This window comes from Camarhynchus parvulus, chromosome 17 (genome assembly GCF_901933205.1).
Source record: "Camarhynchus parvulus chromosome 17, STF_HiC, whole genome shotgun sequence".
Lineage (NCBI taxonomy): Eukaryota > Metazoa > Chordata > Aves > Passeriformes > Thraupidae > Camarhynchus > Camarhynchus parvulus.
In genome coordinates this window covers 6149770-6167853 of record NC_044587.1, presented here as the reverse complement: position 1 = coordinate 6167853, position 18084 = coordinate 6149770, and the positions used below count along the sequence as shown (strand labels likewise).

At 51.4% G+C, this 18084-nt stretch overlaps 1 protein-coding gene across 3 annotated transcripts in view; it reads left to right on the top strand.

Annotated features, from left to right (window-relative positions):
- Nucleotides 1-526: 526 nt before the first annotated feature.
- Nucleotides 527-18084, top strand: part of LOC115910772 (collagen alpha-1(XXVII) chain-like) — a 149035-nt gene continuing 131477 nt past the window's right edge. The window contains exons 1-3 of one of the 3 annotated variants that reach the window (XM_030961168.1): nt 527-719; nt 5168-5466; nt 13339-13409. In XM_030961168.1, coding sequence (XP_030817028.1) covers nt 5411-5466; nt 13339-13409 — 127 coding nt within the window. In that variant the 5' untranslated portion in view covers nt 527-719; nt 5168-5410. Of the gene's footprint in view, nt 720-3592; nt 4031-4792; nt 5467-13338; nt 13410-18084 lie in introns of those variants that run through there. The other 2 variants (XM_030961167.1, XM_030961169.1) reach the window with 2 other exon arrangements.

Sequence of the window (18084 nt, the reverse complement as noted above, 5' to 3'; positions counted from 1 at the left end):
CGTGTCTGGGCTGGGATCAGCCCTGCTGTACCCTGCTGGGTGCTGTGCCCGTGTCTGGGCTGGGATGAGCCCCTCTCCTGTGCCTGCTGAATCCCCGGTCCCTGCCCCAGCCGTGCCCGCAGCCCTGCTCTCCCTGCACAGCTCTCCCACCCCGGCTGGCACCATCACCCTGCTCCCTTCTCCCCTGGCTCCAGCAGCTCTTAGCCGGGCACCAAGTTTAGACACTCCTGCTCCAGGCTGGGTGTGGATCCCCAGCCCAGCAGGGAGTGAAAGGCTCTTTATCCCACCTTTCCTTCGCCTGTTTGTTTGATCCCTCCCACAAGTTTTTCCGGTGCCGCGGTTTTCACTTCTGCCTGGTTCTGCCACGGTTTTGAAACCTGAATGGAGTATTTATCTAAATATATCCAAATACATCCCTGTAATTCCTTGTGAGTTCTGGGGGCAGTGAGTGATCCAGGATACTTTTTGGGCTTGGGCAAAGGTGCAAATGACTGCAGTGTAATTCAGCTTGTCCTCCAGGCCAAGCCAAAGTGGTAGGTCCAGGTTGGGCTGGGATCCTCTGTTCTGTGGAGCTGGGCTCTGTGTGTCACACAGGCACTGTGACACCGCCGGCCCTGGCTCCAGCTGCCTCCACACTCGCTTTGCTGAGAGGAGCAAAGGGACAAAACTGCATTAATGAGAGCCTTGATGCTTAACCGAGCTGCAGCTCCTGAGCAGAGGTGGGTACTGGTTCCTCTGGCAAGTGGCTAAATAGGGGGGAATGTTTAAGGTGCTGTATTGATTCAGGCTGTAATGACATGCTGCTTTTTTTGAGAGAGTGTGTTTCATCAAAAGCAAGTGTTCTGTTCCCTGTCCCCCATGTTGTGCGGTGGCATTTCTTCCTCCCCTGTACTTTTTATTTTTTTGGCTAATTAAACTATTCAATTCCAATTCCTTTTTTTTCTTTTTTTTTTCCTTTTTCACGTTTCACTGCCGTGCTGTTTTACTTCAGTTTATTTAGTGTTTTAAAATGGCTTCTATTTAAATTTGGAAGGGAAGAAAAATAAATCTGCTAAATATATTTCTATTCAGATCATATGTTGTGGCTTTTCTCTTGTTGAAGAATGAGGTCTAATTTTTGAACCTGAATTCACTTGGCACAAGTCTTGGCTTCAGCAATGTTGGGTTTCCTTTTGTTTTAAAGTAATTCCCTTTTTCCTACTGCTGGGATACATTTATGTCTTCGTGCTAGCAAAGCTTTCAGGCATGTGTTTGGTTTGAAAATGTTCATGGGAGCAAATGTGGGCAGAGGATTTGAGGCTGAGGCTGTCAGTGAGTTTTATGGTGGTCCTTGGTGAGATGCTGTGGACCTGAAGCATCACCAGTCTTTTCCCACTACCCATGCACATCCACTTTGGATAAATCTTTGCAAAAAGATGCAGCACATCGTTTTCCTTTCCTTTTGTCCCTCTGTCTGAAAAGCCAGGCCTTGTTCATTTCTGGGTAGGGTGGGGTTTGGTTTTCTTTGAGGGAAAGGGAGTTTACTAAATATTTGCTGCATTCAGAAAATAGAAAAGGAAGAAATAAGTAGGAGAACCTAAGGTATATTCAACAGCAGAGGGATTAACCCACAATTATGTGAAGATGGAGGTTTTTTTAATTGATTAAAGCTTTATCTTAAACACTTCAGCATGGCTAGAATATGTTTCTCAGTGAGGAATGTGTGACTGAGAAACATGGAAAGAACAGCTGGGGGAAAAAATAGCTAAGAAAAATAGAGATTTTATGGTGATTCTGACAAGCTGTGTCACTGCCTGCTGTCCCTAAAGTCACAGTCCTCAAAGCTGCACTGTTTGGGTCATCTGAGTTCCTGGCCTTTCAGAGGGGTTTGGGACACGTTTTTCTGTGAACAGGAATTTCTGACAAGGATGTGTAACTTAGCTGCACCCTTCTGAGAAGGTTTTGTGGAGGACAGAGGAACTGTGAGGCTGTTAGTTAACCCCAGTGCCAACGCTGCTTGTTTCAAATTTTTTTTGCTGTCTCTACTTAAAAACTTCATCCGCTACAGCGAGAAAGGAAGCAAAATGCAGATGCTTCAGAGCAAAGGTATGAATAAAATCTTCTGCCTATAGAAACTGGGAGATGGAAAACCACAGCTCCAGCCAGCAAGCACAACTAAACCAAATATATGCATTAAGGGAGAGAAGCCCTTGGCATGCGTGGTAGCAGAAGATGTCATACAAGAGATCTGATTTATGGGGAAAACCTCAACTTTTGGCCACGCTCTGAGGTCAGGTTTTTGAGTAAAGCCTGCATTGCTGAGTCAGGCCAGTGGGTCCTTGAATTTTCTGGTCTGAACGTGATGTGACATCACTCTCCTCTAGCCTCGAGTTCAGGTACTTGGTGGGTCGATGCGGGGACCTGCCTGTGGCTGTGTTTTGTGTATTTTTTGTGTATTTTTCACGGGGAGTGGATAAGTTCAGTGCCCATGCCCAGCTGTGAGGCGCTTCAGCCCTTCCCCATCTCAGGGGACGGATAATGCAGTAAGACACAGAGCACCTTTGTGGGGGGAGCCCCTGGGGCGGCTCAGCCTTGATGGCAGAGCCACGCTGGGGTCTGGGGGCTGTGCTGGGTGCTCAGCACCTCGCAGGACCTGCCCTGTGCCCTGCAGCCCTGCCCCCTTGTCCTGGGGGATCCTGTAAGCCCTTCAGCCCTGCCCCCTTGTCCTGGGGGATCCTGTAAGCCCTGCAGCCCTGTCCCCTTGCCCTGGGGCTCCTGTAGGCCCTGCAGCCCTGTCCCCTTGCCCTGGGGCTCCTGTAAGCCCTGCAGCCCTGTCCCCTTGTCCTGGGGGTCCTGTAAGCCCTTCAGCCCTGTCCCCTTGTCCTGGGGGATCCTGTAAGCCCTGCAGCCCTGTCCCCTTGTCCTGGGGCTCCTGTAAGCCCTTCAGCCCTGCCCCCTTGTCCTGGGGGATCCTGTAAGCCCTGCAGCCCTGCCCCCTTGTCCTGGGGGTCCTGTAGTCTCTGCAGCCCTGTCCCCTTGTCCTGGGGGATCCTGTAAGCCCTGCAGCCCTGCCCCCTTGTCCTGGGGGTCCTGTAGTCTCTGCAGCCCTGTCCCCTTGCCCTGGGGGTCCCCTGACCCTGCAGCCCTGTCCCCTTGCCCTGGGGCTCCTGTAGGCCCTGCAGCCCTGTCCCCTTGTCCTGGGGGTCCTGTAGTCTCTGCAGCCCTGTCCCCTTGCCCTGGGGGTCCCCTGACCCTGCAGCCCCATCCCTTTACCCTGCACCCCATCCCTTACCCTGCAGCCCTGTCTCCTTGTCCTGGGGGATCCTGTAACCCCTTCAGCCCTGTCCCTTATCCTGAAGCTCTGTCCCCTTGTTCTGGGGGATTCTGTAGCCCCTGCAGCCCTGTCCCCTGCCCTGTCCCCTGCCCCTCAGCGCTGCCCTCCCCTGCAGCTGGGGTGCCCGGGGTGCCCCCCTGCCCGGCGGCAGCGCTGATCCTGCCCCTCGGAGGCTGGATCTCCGCTCATTAGCTGCTGTTTGCTGAAACCGGACACCTGGGGCACCCCCGCCAGCGCGGAGTCCCCGCGCTGCAGCTATTTAAAAGGACAAGGGCGGCCTCAGAGCTCCCACCTCTCTCACATCCATGTCCCTCCCAGCGCCCGCTCCCCACCGCCCTTCTCTCCTGGATCCCTGCAGCATCCATGACCCACGAGTGCCGCCACGGCCCGAGGGGGACGCGCCAGCCCCGGGGAAGGATTATCTGCTGAATTTGGGGGGAGCCCAGAGAGCCCCGGCTGGCCCCGGGCCCCTCACCCCGGCCGCCTCTCCCGGGCTGGCAGCGCCGGAGACACCTTGAAGGAGAAGGAGGGAGGAAGGGGCTTGGTTTCAGTTTCCTCTTCTTTTTTTGTCTCCTTTTTTTTTTTTTTTTTTTTTTAATTTTAGTTGTTAGTATTATTTTTTAAGAAGTAGCAATTGCCGTGAGCTGCTGGGACAATGAATGCCCAGGGCCATGGGGTTGCACGGAGATGCTGCTCAGGCTCTCAGCTCGCTGCAGAGTAAGTGCCCGAGGCAGAGGGGCTGGCAGGGGAGGGAGCAGGGCAGGGGACACCCAGGGGTGCGGGGACATCCAGGGGACACCCAGGGGTGCAGGGACACCCAGGGATGCAGGGACACCCAGGGGGCACCCAGGGGTGCAGGCAGGAGGTGGCACCGCTGCCCTCACCTGCCTCAGGGAGCTGCCGGTGCGTCCAGGGCTGGCTGGGTGGGACTTTGGATGAGGAGGGGAAGCAGGGATGAAGGTTTTATCCACATGTGGAAGTCCCCTCTCCTGCCAGAGCTGGCCAAGAGGATTTGGGATCCAGCTTGTTCTGGTGGAGCTCGCATAGGGAAACTCACTGCCCCGTTCCTTCCATCCCTCGGGGCTGGGCCGAGAGGGGCTCTGGAGATGCCCTGGGGAAGCAGAGCAGCTCAAGGAGGGGAACAGGGGCATGGAGGACTTTTCTCCCCCAAGCCTGAGTCCCATCCACAGGCTCCCAGCTTGGTGCTTGCCTGCACCAAGCGCTGATCCCAAGGGAAAAGCCATGGCAGATACTTTATAAGGCGGGTCCAGGCCAGTTTGGGGCTCCTGGACAGGTGAGTGCAGGGGGCTGCAATTTCCATCAGCAGAAGGGCCTGTGCTTCCCTCCTTGGAGCCTGGACAGGGTCTTCAATTATTTCCCTGCAGTTCTGGCCAAAAGAGTTTCTTTTTTTCTTTCTTTCTTCCTTCTTCTTCTTCTCTTCTCTCTCTCTTTTTTTTTTTTCCCCAATTTATTTATTTATTTTGTATAATTTCTCGCAAATGCTTCACTATTACAGAGGAGGGCAGCAGAGAGAGGCAGTAAGGACATCCTTAAATAATTTTCATTTCTCAAAATCTGCCTTTTCGTCTTCTCTCTAAGTCCAGAGGAGAGATCCTTGGGGGGTGGGAGGCACATCTGCATTGCAAATAAAAATAATAATTACAACCACCAACCAACCAACAACAAAAAATGTAACAGCTAAGAGAAAACACTTGAAATCACGGACTTTGGGAATCAGAGATCACAGAAATTGCACTATTTATAAGGAGAGGAGAAAAAAGGCAAGAAATCCAGCGACCATGGGCCAGCCTGGCTTCCTAGAGTGTACTTTGTGTTCTCTCTCCTTTTTCCAAGGTAATTGCAGTCTGCCGAGAGGGAGTTAAATGGGATTAAAAGATCTGTGTAAGCAAAAGGACCCAGAAGAGAAGGAGGAAGGAGTGAGCCGTCCGGGCCAGGGGTGTCTGTGACACAGCCGAACCCCTTAGCGAGGCAGAGAGCCGAGCTCCTGGGAAGGATGTACCCACAAACCGCCTTACCCCCCGATTTCTGATGGATTGCCGCAAAAATTGCCCGAAAGAGACAATGCACTAAAACGTGATGGAGCCGGAATCAGAGCCGGTCTCCAGACTCAGAGCTACAGCGGCAGGCAGGGGGTGAGTACAAACTCCGCTACTCCGCGCTGGGGAAGGGAATCCCGGGCGGGCTGGGGGTGCCGGGGAGCCGCAGGGATTTGGGAACGGGCCGGGGGAAGACATTCCTGTGCCAGGGGATGATGTGAAAACTCCCGCTCTGCAGAGGAGAACGGGCTGCGGGCAGGGAGGCCACGCTGCGGAGCGGGGCGCGGGGAAATGGGGCTGCGCTGTGCGGGGATGGGCAGGAGGAGCCCCCCGGCCCCCCCAAACCCAGTACAGGGACAGCGGCTCCCAGCCCCGGGGGCTGCTCCGGGAGGCCCGTGCAGCCCCCAGGCTGATGCAGGAGCGGATCCGCTGCCCCTCGCAGCGCTGCCCTGCACGGGGGGGTCCCAGCCCCTCCTGGGAGATCCTGGGGATGCTGCTGCCACCCTGTCCTTTGGGGACACGGGCACCTGGGTGGTGCTGCGGGAGCTGGGAGAGCCCGGGGGGCTGAGGCTCGGTGCTCTTCATGTGCTCGGCACACACAAAACGCGGCTCCCTCTCCATCCGTGCATGGAAAGATCCCGGCGCACACCCTGCCCGCCCCCCTTCTGCCACAGCCGGGACCAGATTTTACTGTTTTCAGTGTTAAACGCGTTGTTGGTGGCGGTTTTGTTGTTTGTTGTTGTTGTTTTCCCGGGATCCCGCAAAGGGTTAATCCCGCTGGCTGCGTTGTCGGATGTACTAATGATTTACCGACACTCCCTTGGAAAGGCTGGGATTCTTCTGCCTGGCAGTTTGAAAAAGTTGTGTACAGGGATCCCTGTGCCCGGCTGGGCTGGGAGATGGGGGAAAGAGGGGGACCGGGGCCGGGGGGTTTGGGGGCAGCCCCCCTCCAGGGCCGGGGTCATCCTGCCGCATCCACCCCATTCCGGAGCCGGGGGTGCGTGAATGTGCAGCTCCCTTTGGAGGCTCAGTCTGTGTGTGGAGTCACACGGAGAGCCCTGACCCCTTCCAGGGGCTGCAACTGCTCTCCTTGACAAGTTTTCTGTGTGTTTATATACTCACAAGGGCTGAACCTCAGCGCTTTAGGGTTCTTGCGGTGTGGGGGTTTTGTTTGGGATTTTTTTTGGTTTTTTCGCGTGGATGTGGCTGTGGCGTGTCTGGAGCCGCTGGTAACTGCAGCATCTCGCATTTACACCTTTGTACTGCTGGGCATGGTCTGGGAGAACCGCCTGGGACCGTGCAAGGGTGGCTGGCGTCAGAAAGGGAGCAGCCCCAAGGGGAGGACGGGCAGAGAAAGGTTCCTTTGAATGAGCAGGAGCAGCGTGTCACACACGGCGAGGGGACGGGCAGCGCTCTGCAGCGACACTCGGCACCAGCACAGCCTCTGACTGGGCAGCAGGCATCACTCTGCCTATGGGGACAGCGAGATGATGCCCAGGTGCCAGCTCCTGCCCGGGGACAGCCCGGAGCCGTGCGAGCGCGGCTCGGACCCAGGAGTGGCCAGAGCAGCTGCCGGTGTGCCCCGGGGTGTCCCCGGCTGGCACAGCCCTGGAGCCGTGCAGTGCCCTGGGCAATGTGCCTGTGGCGTGTCCCGGTGCCTCGGAACCAGCGCCTTTTGTCCGGGGTGCCCCTGGCCTGTCCCCCGCCGTGTGCTGCTCCGGTCCCTCCTCAGCAGAGGTCGCTTGCTGCCCTTCGCATCCTCTCCCGGAGGGAATTTCGGTGCTGGGTTGGATTCCCTTGGCAGAGCGCCGTGCATCCCACGGCTCCAGGGTCCCCTTGAGGTCACTGCTCCTGGGGACGGTGCCCTGAGCCCGCGGCTGGCCTGTCCTTGGGGTCACCAGGCCACCCTTGCTACCTGGGGACAGCTGGTGATGGGAGTGATCCCCGTGTGGCTCTGGGGGTCCCTTCTTGTTCCAGCACTCCTGCAGGTCCTTCTGGAGCAGGGCTGGTGGCACTGGGGTCCCTCTTGTTCCAGCACTCCTGCAGCTGTCTCTGGAGCAGAGCTGGTGGCCGGGGAGCTGGTGGCCCCACAGGAGACCTGCAGGTGACAGTGGCAGGGCTCGCTCCCCAGGGGAGGAGCGGCAGTCGCAGAGTGTGCTGGAAGACTTGAGCTGCCAAGGTTTGCAAAAGCAGAAGAACACCAAGTTGTACAGGCTATTCAAGATTAGAGTGGTTCTCTTGGTAATTTTTGGTGAGCACAGGTGCCCCAAAACACAGGGGTTTGCATTGCACTGCACGTGGAGCACGGGTCCAGGTGCTGTTCCACTGAGGTTGTGTGTCTTTGGCCCGTTCAGCCCCAGGGCCCCTTGCTGGCCATGGGGGAGGCTCAGTGCTCCTGGAGACCTCTGATGGTGACAGCCTGCTGTCCCAGCCCTGGGCTGGTGGCACCATCAGGCACCATCATCAGGGTGGGTCAGCCCTGGGAAGGCCTAAAAGGGCTGCAGGGAGGCATGGATCCTTTTCAAGAGGAAAAGAGGATTGCTTGCAAGCTGGGCAGGTGATCTGGGGACAGATTATGGCACTGCTGGACAAATCCAGCAATAGGGTGGCAAATGATGTGTGTGCTGGGTGCTTGGGGGTAGAGAGGAGGCAATTGCACCTGGAGATGCGTCCCATGAGGGATAGACAGTGTCATAGTCCAGGACCACCCTCCTGCTATTTCCATGTGTCTGTCTGAGTGCTTTATTAAAATAAAGCTCCAGCTTCATCCCCTTTCTGCAATGGGTTGAGGGGTTAAAATCTGCCCTGCTTAATATCTCTGTTCATGGGGATTCTGCTACTGACTGAAGGCTGCCCAGGTTTGTGGTGAGATTGGTGTTGTAAATCTCTGCCCAGGGACAAACCCTGGGTTTGTGGGGTTTATTTTTCCCCCTTCCCTTTCTTTGCCAATTTGTTGGGGACATGAGTAGAAGTGATGGACGCTTTTAGTGAAGCAAATGGAAACAATGGGGAATTCTATATGGCTCTGCCAAACCCCATTCACAAAATGAAGGAATGCAAAGGCGTTTGTTGGAAGGACAAAAAAGGAGTTAGATGACAGATCAGGCTTAGCACTTCTGTTTGTGGAGGGCTCCAGTTACTGGAGAACACAAAGGCCAGGGCCAGCACTGAGTGTTGTCACTTCACACAGCAGCAAAGCCAATATCCCAGACAGACAGACAGACAGACAGACAGACAGGGATGGGAGGGAAGGGCAGGCGAGTGATGGGTTCCCAGGAAGGATCCCCCACTGTGGAGAGCTGCTGGGAGCTGCCTGCAGGGTGTTTGAGCCCTATCACTGTGGCATCTCTCATGTGGGCAAGCAGGTTGGCCGCAGGAGCAGCTCAGCTCTGGGACAGCTCTGTGCAGTGAGTGCACAGGCTCCAGCTCCGCTCAGGAGGACAAGAACCAGCAATTTGGGACCCTTCAGCCCTCTGTCTGCAGGCGCCAACCTAAACCCCTGAGAGGACAAGGGGTGAGGTCACCCTGGCCATGCTGGTGCCTCATCCCCACCTCTGTGCACTGCAGGTCAGGATGGCCCTCTGGAAAAGCCCTCAGAGGAGCTGTAGGTGCCAGAGGAGCAAAGATCAGATCTTTATGGATCCAACTCTCCTGCTATAGGCAGGGACACCTCCCTGTAGACCAGGTTGGTCTAAGCCCTATCCAACTTGGCCTTGAGCATTTCCAGGGATAGGGATATAATTTTTCCTTACTTAATACTGACATTTTCTAGACCACTCTGGTTTTTTAGTATTTTTAAATGACCTTAAGAATGGATTTCTAGGGGCCATATCTCTTTGTCTGCTCAATACTTTTCCTTAAAAATGTAGCTGCTGAATGGGGATTGAAAAGTAATAGTATTTCAGATGTTTCAGAAACTTTGCCCTTATCACACTGGGGTTTTGCAGCAGTGCCTGTGTACAAAATCTTTGCCTGGAGGTGTAAGTCAATACCTCATTTATACTGCAGGAGAGGTCCAGCAAAGGACTGAGCAGGGTCAATATGGGGACATCCACATAGTTGTGTGTTTCCATTGCTCTTGCCAGAAATTGAGGGGGAGTGGAGAAATACCATCATTTCCAGAAGCCCCAGAAGCTCCACAGAGGAGGTCGCTGGTACAAAATAAGATTTCTACCCCAAAAAGCTGGGATGGAATCAATGCACAGTACAATTTAGAGCCTCAGTTTATAGGTTGTGATTTGCTTCCTGTTTGTCTAAACTTACAGAATATCACCTCCAGTCATGTGCAAAGGATCTTAAGCCACACGTGCATTTTCTCCTTTTTAAGATACAGCTAGAAATGCGGGTTTGCTTTTCTTGAAAAGCAATTTTCAGCCTCCAGCTGGCTTTGTGGTCTTTTGAGCAGGAAGAATATACACCTGAGTGGAGAAAAGTGGTGGGGGAATTGTTTTTCCACCTTGCAGTAATGTTTGCAATCTCAAAGCCATTTCCCCACTGTAAATGAGGGAGAAAACAAAATAAAAAATTAAATGCTGCCATGGGCACTTGAAATATTTCCTTCAGCTTCAACCCATCATCTAAACAAACAAGATGTCAAAATCATTTGGACTTCTTATTTTAAGTCAGGGCAACCCTTTTATTTAAAAAAAAAGCTGAAATTGTTCCAAACCAATTCCAGAAATAGTGGGGAATTAGCTGATCACAATTATTTTACAGGTTGCCTCAGCTTTGTCAAATTGTCACTTCCTCGAGGATAATTTGTGACCAAGTTTACCCTGAAGGCTGTTGTGTTCCCGCTGTCCTTAACTCAGTGCAGGGCTCCATTCCAGCCCTTGTCTGGTCAGAAGGGAATGAGGGTTTTGTGCTTCTCTGTCCCTCTCAGTTGTACTTTTCCTTGGACTCCTGGCACTGGGCAGTTCCCGTGGACTGATCCACAGGGCTTTGCCAAAAGTAGGGAAGTAAAATTGAGCTGCAGTCAGTCAGTAACTTCAGTTTGCTATAAAGGGAGTTGGTGTCTGCATTGGAAACCTTTAAAGGCTCATGTGAGCTTGCATCATGTGTGCTCTGGGGCACCTCTACACCCAGGGGCTGCAGCAGTGCTTTGGGTTGGAAGGAACCATGAAAGTTCATCCCATTCCATCCCCTGCCATAGGCAAGGACACCTTCCACTATCCCAGACTGCTCCAAGCCCTGTCCAGCCTGGCCTTGGACACTTGCAGTGATGGGGCAGCCACAGCTGCTCTGGCCAACCTGTGTCTCACAACCTTCACAGGCAACAATTTATTCCCAATATCAATTCTAAATGTGCCCATCTTCAGTTTAAAGCATTCCTCTTTGTCCTATCCCTCCATGCCCCTGTCCAAAGTCACTTTCCATCTCTATTGGAGCCCCTTTAGGCACTGGAAGGTGCTCTGAGTTCTCTCTTGAGCATTCTCTTCTCCAGGATCCTCATTGTGGTACTCCCAGAGCCTGTGAATAAAATAAATAAACACCTTCAGTGGTGTCTCTTGATAGAGTGGAAATGACTGCTCACGGGAGGAAGCTGAGATAAAGGCAAGGTGGGTTTGATAGCTCTATATAAGGAGAAAATACTTGAGCTGCTTGTGCAGCTCTGTGGCTGCAGAGCTGTAACGGAAAAAGAGCCTGCATTAAAAACCCTGGGATAATTAACAGCCCCATCACTCACACAGCTGCCATTTGGAAGCTGCTTTTGCTTTTTCCATTAAGTTGGTGAATTTTGCCAAAGTGTTTTTCTCCAGTGTTTTGGCACCCGGCCCCGCTCTCAGCTCTGACGGTGTTGGCCATGTGAGGGGTCCAGGAGCAGGGCTGGGGCCAGCTGGATCCCACACTGTGCAGTCTCCTTTACAGCCCAAGAGTGTCACTGGAATGAAATTACGTGCTGGATTTTCCCCCAAGACTTGTTCTCCTCATTGTGTCAATCAACAGGGAGTTTGGTTTGTCAAGGTACCCCTCAAAAAAACCCCAAAAAGTGGACTTGAGAGTGTTGTGGGTGGCAGTGGTTGTACAAATTGATCCTCACCAGATCAGGTCCTCACCTCACCAGGTTCTTAACACCTGGGGGTGCTGCTGGTGATGATCCCCATCCCTGCCCTCCTGTGCTCCATCAGGCAGTCAAGCCCAGCTGGTGATACCCAGTCAGGTCTTTGCTCCATGCACACATGGAATTGTGTCCACATCTTAAACTGTGTTGGAGATGAGCACAGAAATTCAGGTTATCTTGTGAAGTGGATTTTAGCGTCTCTCATTGCAAAAAAAAAGAAAAAAAACTGGCAGAAGTGGCCATGAAGAATCATCCTGTTCTGCTTCCCTTCCTGCACTCCCTGGAGGTGCTGGGGCAGCTCTCCTTGGGCCTGGCAGTGTCTCCATCCCAACAGCATCCCAAGGGATGCAGCTGTCAGAAAAGGGCCAGGGCACCCCAGCTGGAGATCCCTGCAGTGTGGTGAGGGTCTCCTGGTTAGGATATGGCAAAAGAACACCAGGACTGGGCTATTCCTGGCTGTTCTTCCATAAACTAAAGCACTCCCAGAGCTCCTGAAATGTGCAGCCCAGTGTCAGGGTGATGGAAACAGCAAAGGAGGACATGGATTGCTTCAGCTCATTTCTTTCCCAGTTGATGTGGGAGCACTCCAGGATTTTATCTCTTTAATCCTTAAAATATTAGTTAGTGGCTGGATTCCTGGATGGATTTTTACATTCAAGGCCAGGTTTCCCCACTGATGTAAATCACTGTGGCTTTGTTTTAGGTCTGGGAAAGGGTGTCCTGCGCTGGGTGAGGATTGGCCAGGGTAATACATTGTCTCAGAGAATGATTTCTTGGGCTAAAGCTGAGGCTTGATGGCAGGAGGAGAGTGGTTTGATTCATGGCTTATGCATCAGATGTGGAGAGAGGAGCAAGCTGCACTTTGGCATGGCTTTGCACAGTCCAGTGCTCACCCTGGCTGGGCTGAAGTGACAAACAACCTGTGGATGTCCCACACTGCTGCGTCCTGCCTGAGCACTTTCTGTAGCTTACATTTCTGTCTGTTCTTCCAGCAGCCTCTGCTGATGAAGCTGTTAAATATCCTCTCTAGAAGATGAGGGAATTCAATCTTCAAACTTTCCACTGACAGCTTTTAGTGAGCCTAACCGAGGAGTTTCCCATGTTCTTTAGCTGGCTACAAATCAAGGAAGCTGATGGGGGAAAGGGGGGGTTTTAGCTACCTTTCTGGTAAAAGGTTTTTTCCCCTGAGCTGCTGTTTTCAATGGCACTTGAAGGCTTAAAGCTGAGCTAACAGAGAGGTTTGTCGAATTCCCTCTCAGCCATGGAAGGGTCTGTGAGAGCACAGGGTTGGAAGTCTGTGCATCTCCCATTTTCCAAACTTTCCTGCCATGCCAGGCTTGTGAGAAGGTTCTCAGTGGGTGCTGAGTGGTGAGAAGCTGCCCCCAGCTTTGCACCTGGGTGTAAAATGAGAAACAGACCCATGTAGGGTTTTGCATGCTTAGGATACTGTTAAGCAGGAGGACTCAGGATGTGTTTGCTGAGGTGACAGGGCACTGAGTGCCAGCCCATTTCCTACCCGTGTCTCCACAGTGCACTCCTGGCAGGGCTTTGGGGCCTCCCAGCTCTGAATGATTTCTCCATTCCCCTGCATTTCTGGTGGTCTGTCCTGGGTGGGCTGAGTGCCAAAGAGCAGCAGCAGCAAAGGCACTGATGGCCCAGCAGTGATGGCCCTGCCTCTCAAAACACAGGGCTGCTCCTTGTTCAAAGCTCCTAATTCCCCTGGGAAACCTTTCCACTAAGTTCAGTGGGTTCAGATTACTTTGAAACAGAAAAAGAAGGTCTCAGCCTGGATCTACTTCCTGTCACTGCCTTTGCTGGACTTGGGATCAAGGAGAAGAACTTTAACAATGGAATTGGTTTTGTTACTGTTGTTGTAGAAATGCATTTTTTTTTTCTTCCATTTTTAGGGGATTCTGCTTTCTCTGGACAATATTGTGTTTTACTTGGTTCCTGGGATTCACACAGGGAAATTCTGAAGGTAAACTACACTTTTATTTTTTCTCTCCTCTTTCAACAAAAGTAATAGCCAAGTGCTTTGGTACCAGTGTAGGATTTTAACTTAACAATCACTGTCTGAGCCCAGTGCACAGTTAGATGCATTTATTGCTGATGGTTGCAGTACAGATGATATAGATAGTACAGTTAAGAGCTGGCAAAAAATCAGGTTTTGTACAGGTGATTATGTGTCCACCAGGATTTTCAGAGTCTGTCTGTCTGGTGGAACGGTGGGAGTGAAGCACTTTGTGTCTAAAATGTCACTGGCATCTACTTGCACTTGCCTGGACTTAACTGCTCTTAGAAAGTGCCCCTTGAGACTGGGGAATTTATGGAATTAAATGTCTCTGGCAGATTTTTCTGTGACTTTGGTGCACCCAGGCACACCTCTGCCAGCACAGGGGTTGTCACGTACAGAAATAATGCGAGTTCCAAAGGTAAGAGCAAATTTAAGGGAGGAAAATCCCACGGGGTTGGTTGACAATAAAATGGCTATAGCAGGTTCAGTCTCTGTGCTGTAAGGGAATATTCTATAGGGAAGTGACGCCTTCAGCCTGTCCTCACCTCCCTGGTGCTGCCAGGGACAGGACTAGGCTGAGGTACCAATGACCCTACAAAAGAGATTAAAACTTGAAAGCCAACAAAAACACCAAAAAAAATTCATCTTTAACAGCTGATAGTGGGTGCTGATCATCTTTGCAATATCTGTTTGAAAAGGAGCCTTCTCCTCTCAAAATAGCAACCCCTTTCCCACATGGATGCTTTACATGGGTATTTGCTGGAAGTGAACAGCTTCCCCTGCCGTCAGCAGACAACACTAAGTGGACTAGCAGGCTCCAGGGCTCTCCTCTCAGCCTCTAAAACATGAAGGAAAAATAGAAATTTGGTCAACACTCAGCTGTCAGCCAGCCCATGGACCACTTTTTACAGGAGGGAGGGAATAGATCCCTGCCATCAGCAATTTTGAAAAATGTAATATTTTCCAAATTCTGCCTCCATGCAAAGGAGGTGAACATCTGGCTGAATTACTTAGTCAAGCAGTTTTCAGAGCAAGTTTTATGTCAGCTCATAAAGAGGCAGAACAAATACTGTGTCTTGGCATCTTGCTTTTTAAGTAGATTATAATATGCTCTTTAGATTCACCTCCATCCATCATTTTACTCCTAAGATAATTATGGGATGGGGCCATGTCTTTTGTTACCATCAACCTAAACCAAACTCTTTCATTTCACTCTCACTGTGTTTACCTTGGTGTAGTCGATAGCTCCTCTCTGAGATGCTTTGTCTGTGATAAAAGAATTTTGGAAAATTGGCCTGGTTTCCACACAATTAGAGAGAGCATTTCCAGAAAACAAAACCTTCCAGGGAAGTAAAGGCTGCAAGAAAACATGGGTGACTTGGGGCTGTGTTATCAGCCAGGATTTCCAAACATGAGACTCAGCAGCGGTAAGAACTTGTTCACAGGGCAGTGTGAGGATGAAATTCAGCCAATGCTGTGGGATTTTGAAAACACTCTGGCTGTTACTCTAAGGATTAGGAGTCTTCCTGTATGCTGGAAAATCAGGGAACACAGAGGATGATCTTTCCATAAGTGTTACAAATCCCAAAGATTGTGAGGTGAGTTCATTTGTTGTGTGCTGACTAAAGGTCTGAGCAGTAACTTTTGGAACTGCTGCACTTATTCAACCCAGTTTTAGCTGTGGGCATCACACCTTGGCTGTTGGAATCCGGGAAGCTGCAAGTTATTCCTCTCCTGCCTTTTGGCTTCTTTTTCTTATACAGCTTTTTGTGTGGTGAAAGGGAGAGGGAAAGAAAGAGAGGGGAAGGAGAACAATAAAATATTTTTTCCCCTTTTTCAGATCATGGGGTTGTTCAGGAATCTCTGTGTATCTCACTTCACACACAGCATCTGATAGAAGAGTTTTTTCCCAGTTGCTCAAATGTTGCTACAGGAATGTTGCTACTAGCTTTGAGGCACCTGGGATCAGGCAGCTCTAAGTGAATGTTCTTTTTAAATAATGTGTTTTGATGGAAAAATCCACAGAGGAAAAAGTTTGAAGGGGAAAAAAAATCCTCTGCTAAACTTGGAGCTGCTTCAGGAAGTCAGAATTACCTTGCATTTCACACTGGTTGATGACATCCCGTATCCCAGGAGATGTGACCCAACAGCCCAGGACAGTTGAATGGGGAGGAGAGGAGAGGAGAGGAGAGGAGAGGAGAGGAGAGGAGAGGAGAGGAGAGGAGAGGAGAGGAGAGGAGAGGAGAGGAGAGGAGAGGAGAGGAGAGGAGAGGAGAGGAGAGGAGAGGAGAGGAGGGAGGAGGAGGGGGGGGAGAGGAGAGGAGGGGGGGGGGAGGAGAGGGAGGAGGAGGAGAGGAGAGGAGAGGAGAGGAGAGGAGAGGAGAGGAGAGGAGAGGAGAGGAGAGGAGAGGAGAGGAGAGGAGAGGAGAGGAGAGGAGAGGAGAGGAGAGGAGAGGAGAGGAGAGGAGAGGAGAGGAGAGGAGAGGAGAGGAGAGGAGAGGAGAGGAGAGGAGAGGAGAGGAGAGGAGAGGAGAGGAGAGGAGAGGAGAGGAGAGGAGATGGGTGCACAGGAGCCCTGAGCTCTGTGCCTGGACCTGGTGCTGGAAAGTTCACATGTGTGTCCTGCAGGAGGATGCTTTATTGGGATTTTGCGTGGGCACCAGAGTTTGGCTCCACCTTAGCGGCTTTTGAGGGAGAGCAGTGTTTGGGTTGTGCTTTTTTCCCTTCAGCACTCCTGGATGCTGTTGCTAACGAGGCATTGGGATTGCAAACAGCAGCAGCAGCATCCTCTGAGCATGGAAACATCCTCAGGTCTTTGCAGAGCAGCTACCAAATAAATAACTCCTAGAGCATGCAGCATCTCCAGCAGAGACAGCCCTGTCTGCCTCTGAGGGAGAGCCTAAAAATACGCGTAGAAATTGGAAGCTGGAGAAGAGCTGCTTGCTTAAGTGGTAAATTTATTTTCTTAGGGATAAATCCTGATGCCTTTGAAGTCTATGGCAAAGGTCCCACTTCACTTCACTAAAGCCAGGCTTTGGCCTTTGGTGTTTCATGGGCCCTGGAGATTATCCAGAATGAAGACACTGCTCAGAGCAGAGAGGGGAAGGCTACTGAGAGACAGATCTGTTGGACAATACGGAATAAAACCAGTGGGGGACCAAGGATTTCAGAGTATGGGAGAAAGGCTGTCATTAACACTTGAATATGCTGCGCATAAATTACCCCTCTGCACAGAGTGGGAACGTTTCCATCCTTTTCTACATCTGACACACCTTCTCCAGGGTAGTGTCTGCTAGAAAATGAGTCAAGCTGCTTTAAAAAAGGAAGGTGGGAATAAAGCTAAACTCAGGCGAAGTAAATACTGATGGACTTGTTCTTAATATACAAAAATGGCTGAGGTTTTTGCCAAAGTCAAGGAACAGAGGTTTTCTCATCATTCTCCTCCCTTCTTGGCCAGCAGCATTACAGGTCTCAGACTGCTTGAGTCTACAACCCTTCTGGCCAACACTAAGGGGCTCTTTATGTGCCAGTTCTCCAAATATTGTGTTCTGTACAGAACATTTAAGGGTGAAAGCAGCTGAATACCAAGGCCCCTTTAGAAAACGAGCTAGGGTTTTTTTCTTTGGAGGATTGTTGATTTACTTTTAATCAAGGAAAGTTGCAGTCCCATGGTGTTAGCTATGATTGGCACCAGCAGCTTCCTGAGTGTTTAATTCTTGCCTTGCAACATTAGCATTTGGGTTGTTTACCCTGACTGGCTTCCCCAAAGAGCACTGAGATGGGAGAGCTGGCTGGTGCAGGAGTGGTGGGGATGGCATTTGGGCAAGGAAGAAGGGAGGGAGTGCAATTTCCTTAGCTCACTGTCACAGTGCTGGTGTCACAGGAATCATGAACATCTTAACAGGTTCATTTGGGCTGGAAAACCCTTACAATCATCAAATCCAACTGCTTACCCAGGGCTGCCAAGCCCACCACTAAACCATTAGATGTCCCCAAGGGTGACATCTGATGTTTTTTGAGCATTTCCGTGGATGGTGACTCCACCACTTCACTGGGCAGCTCATTCCAATGCTTTACAAACCTTTTGGTAAAGAAGCCCTTCCTACCCTTCATTCTAACACCCCTCACCCCTAGCACAACTTGAGGGCTTTTCCTCTCATCCTATTGCTTGTCACCTGGGAGCAGAACCTGGCTACAACATCAAGGAGTTGTAGAGTGTGAGAAGTTCTTCCCCTGAGCCTCCTTTTCCTCTAGGCTGAGCTCCTTTAGCTGCTCAACAAGGACCTTTTTCAGGTCTGGGCACATTTGCCTTTGCAGCTTTGCTCACGTAGACCTCAGCGTCTTCTCCTAAATAATTCAGCTGAGGCTGCTGCCAGCTGGCCCCAGTTTGTGTTGCTGTTGCCTGCTAATCTGAGCTGTGAATGACTCCTGATAGACCTCGGGGCAGAAGGCAGGGGGTTCTGCTTGTCTGTCCATTGCAAATTCCTCCTGGAGTTGGGGAAGAAAGGTTCTCTGGGCATCAGTCCCTCTCCTCCTGGCTTGAGCAAGGCACCTGGCTCCTAGGTGACATTATACAGGAGGCAAATCTCACCTCCACTACTCAGTGGCAGCCATAACCAATTTCTGAGCTCTTCACAAA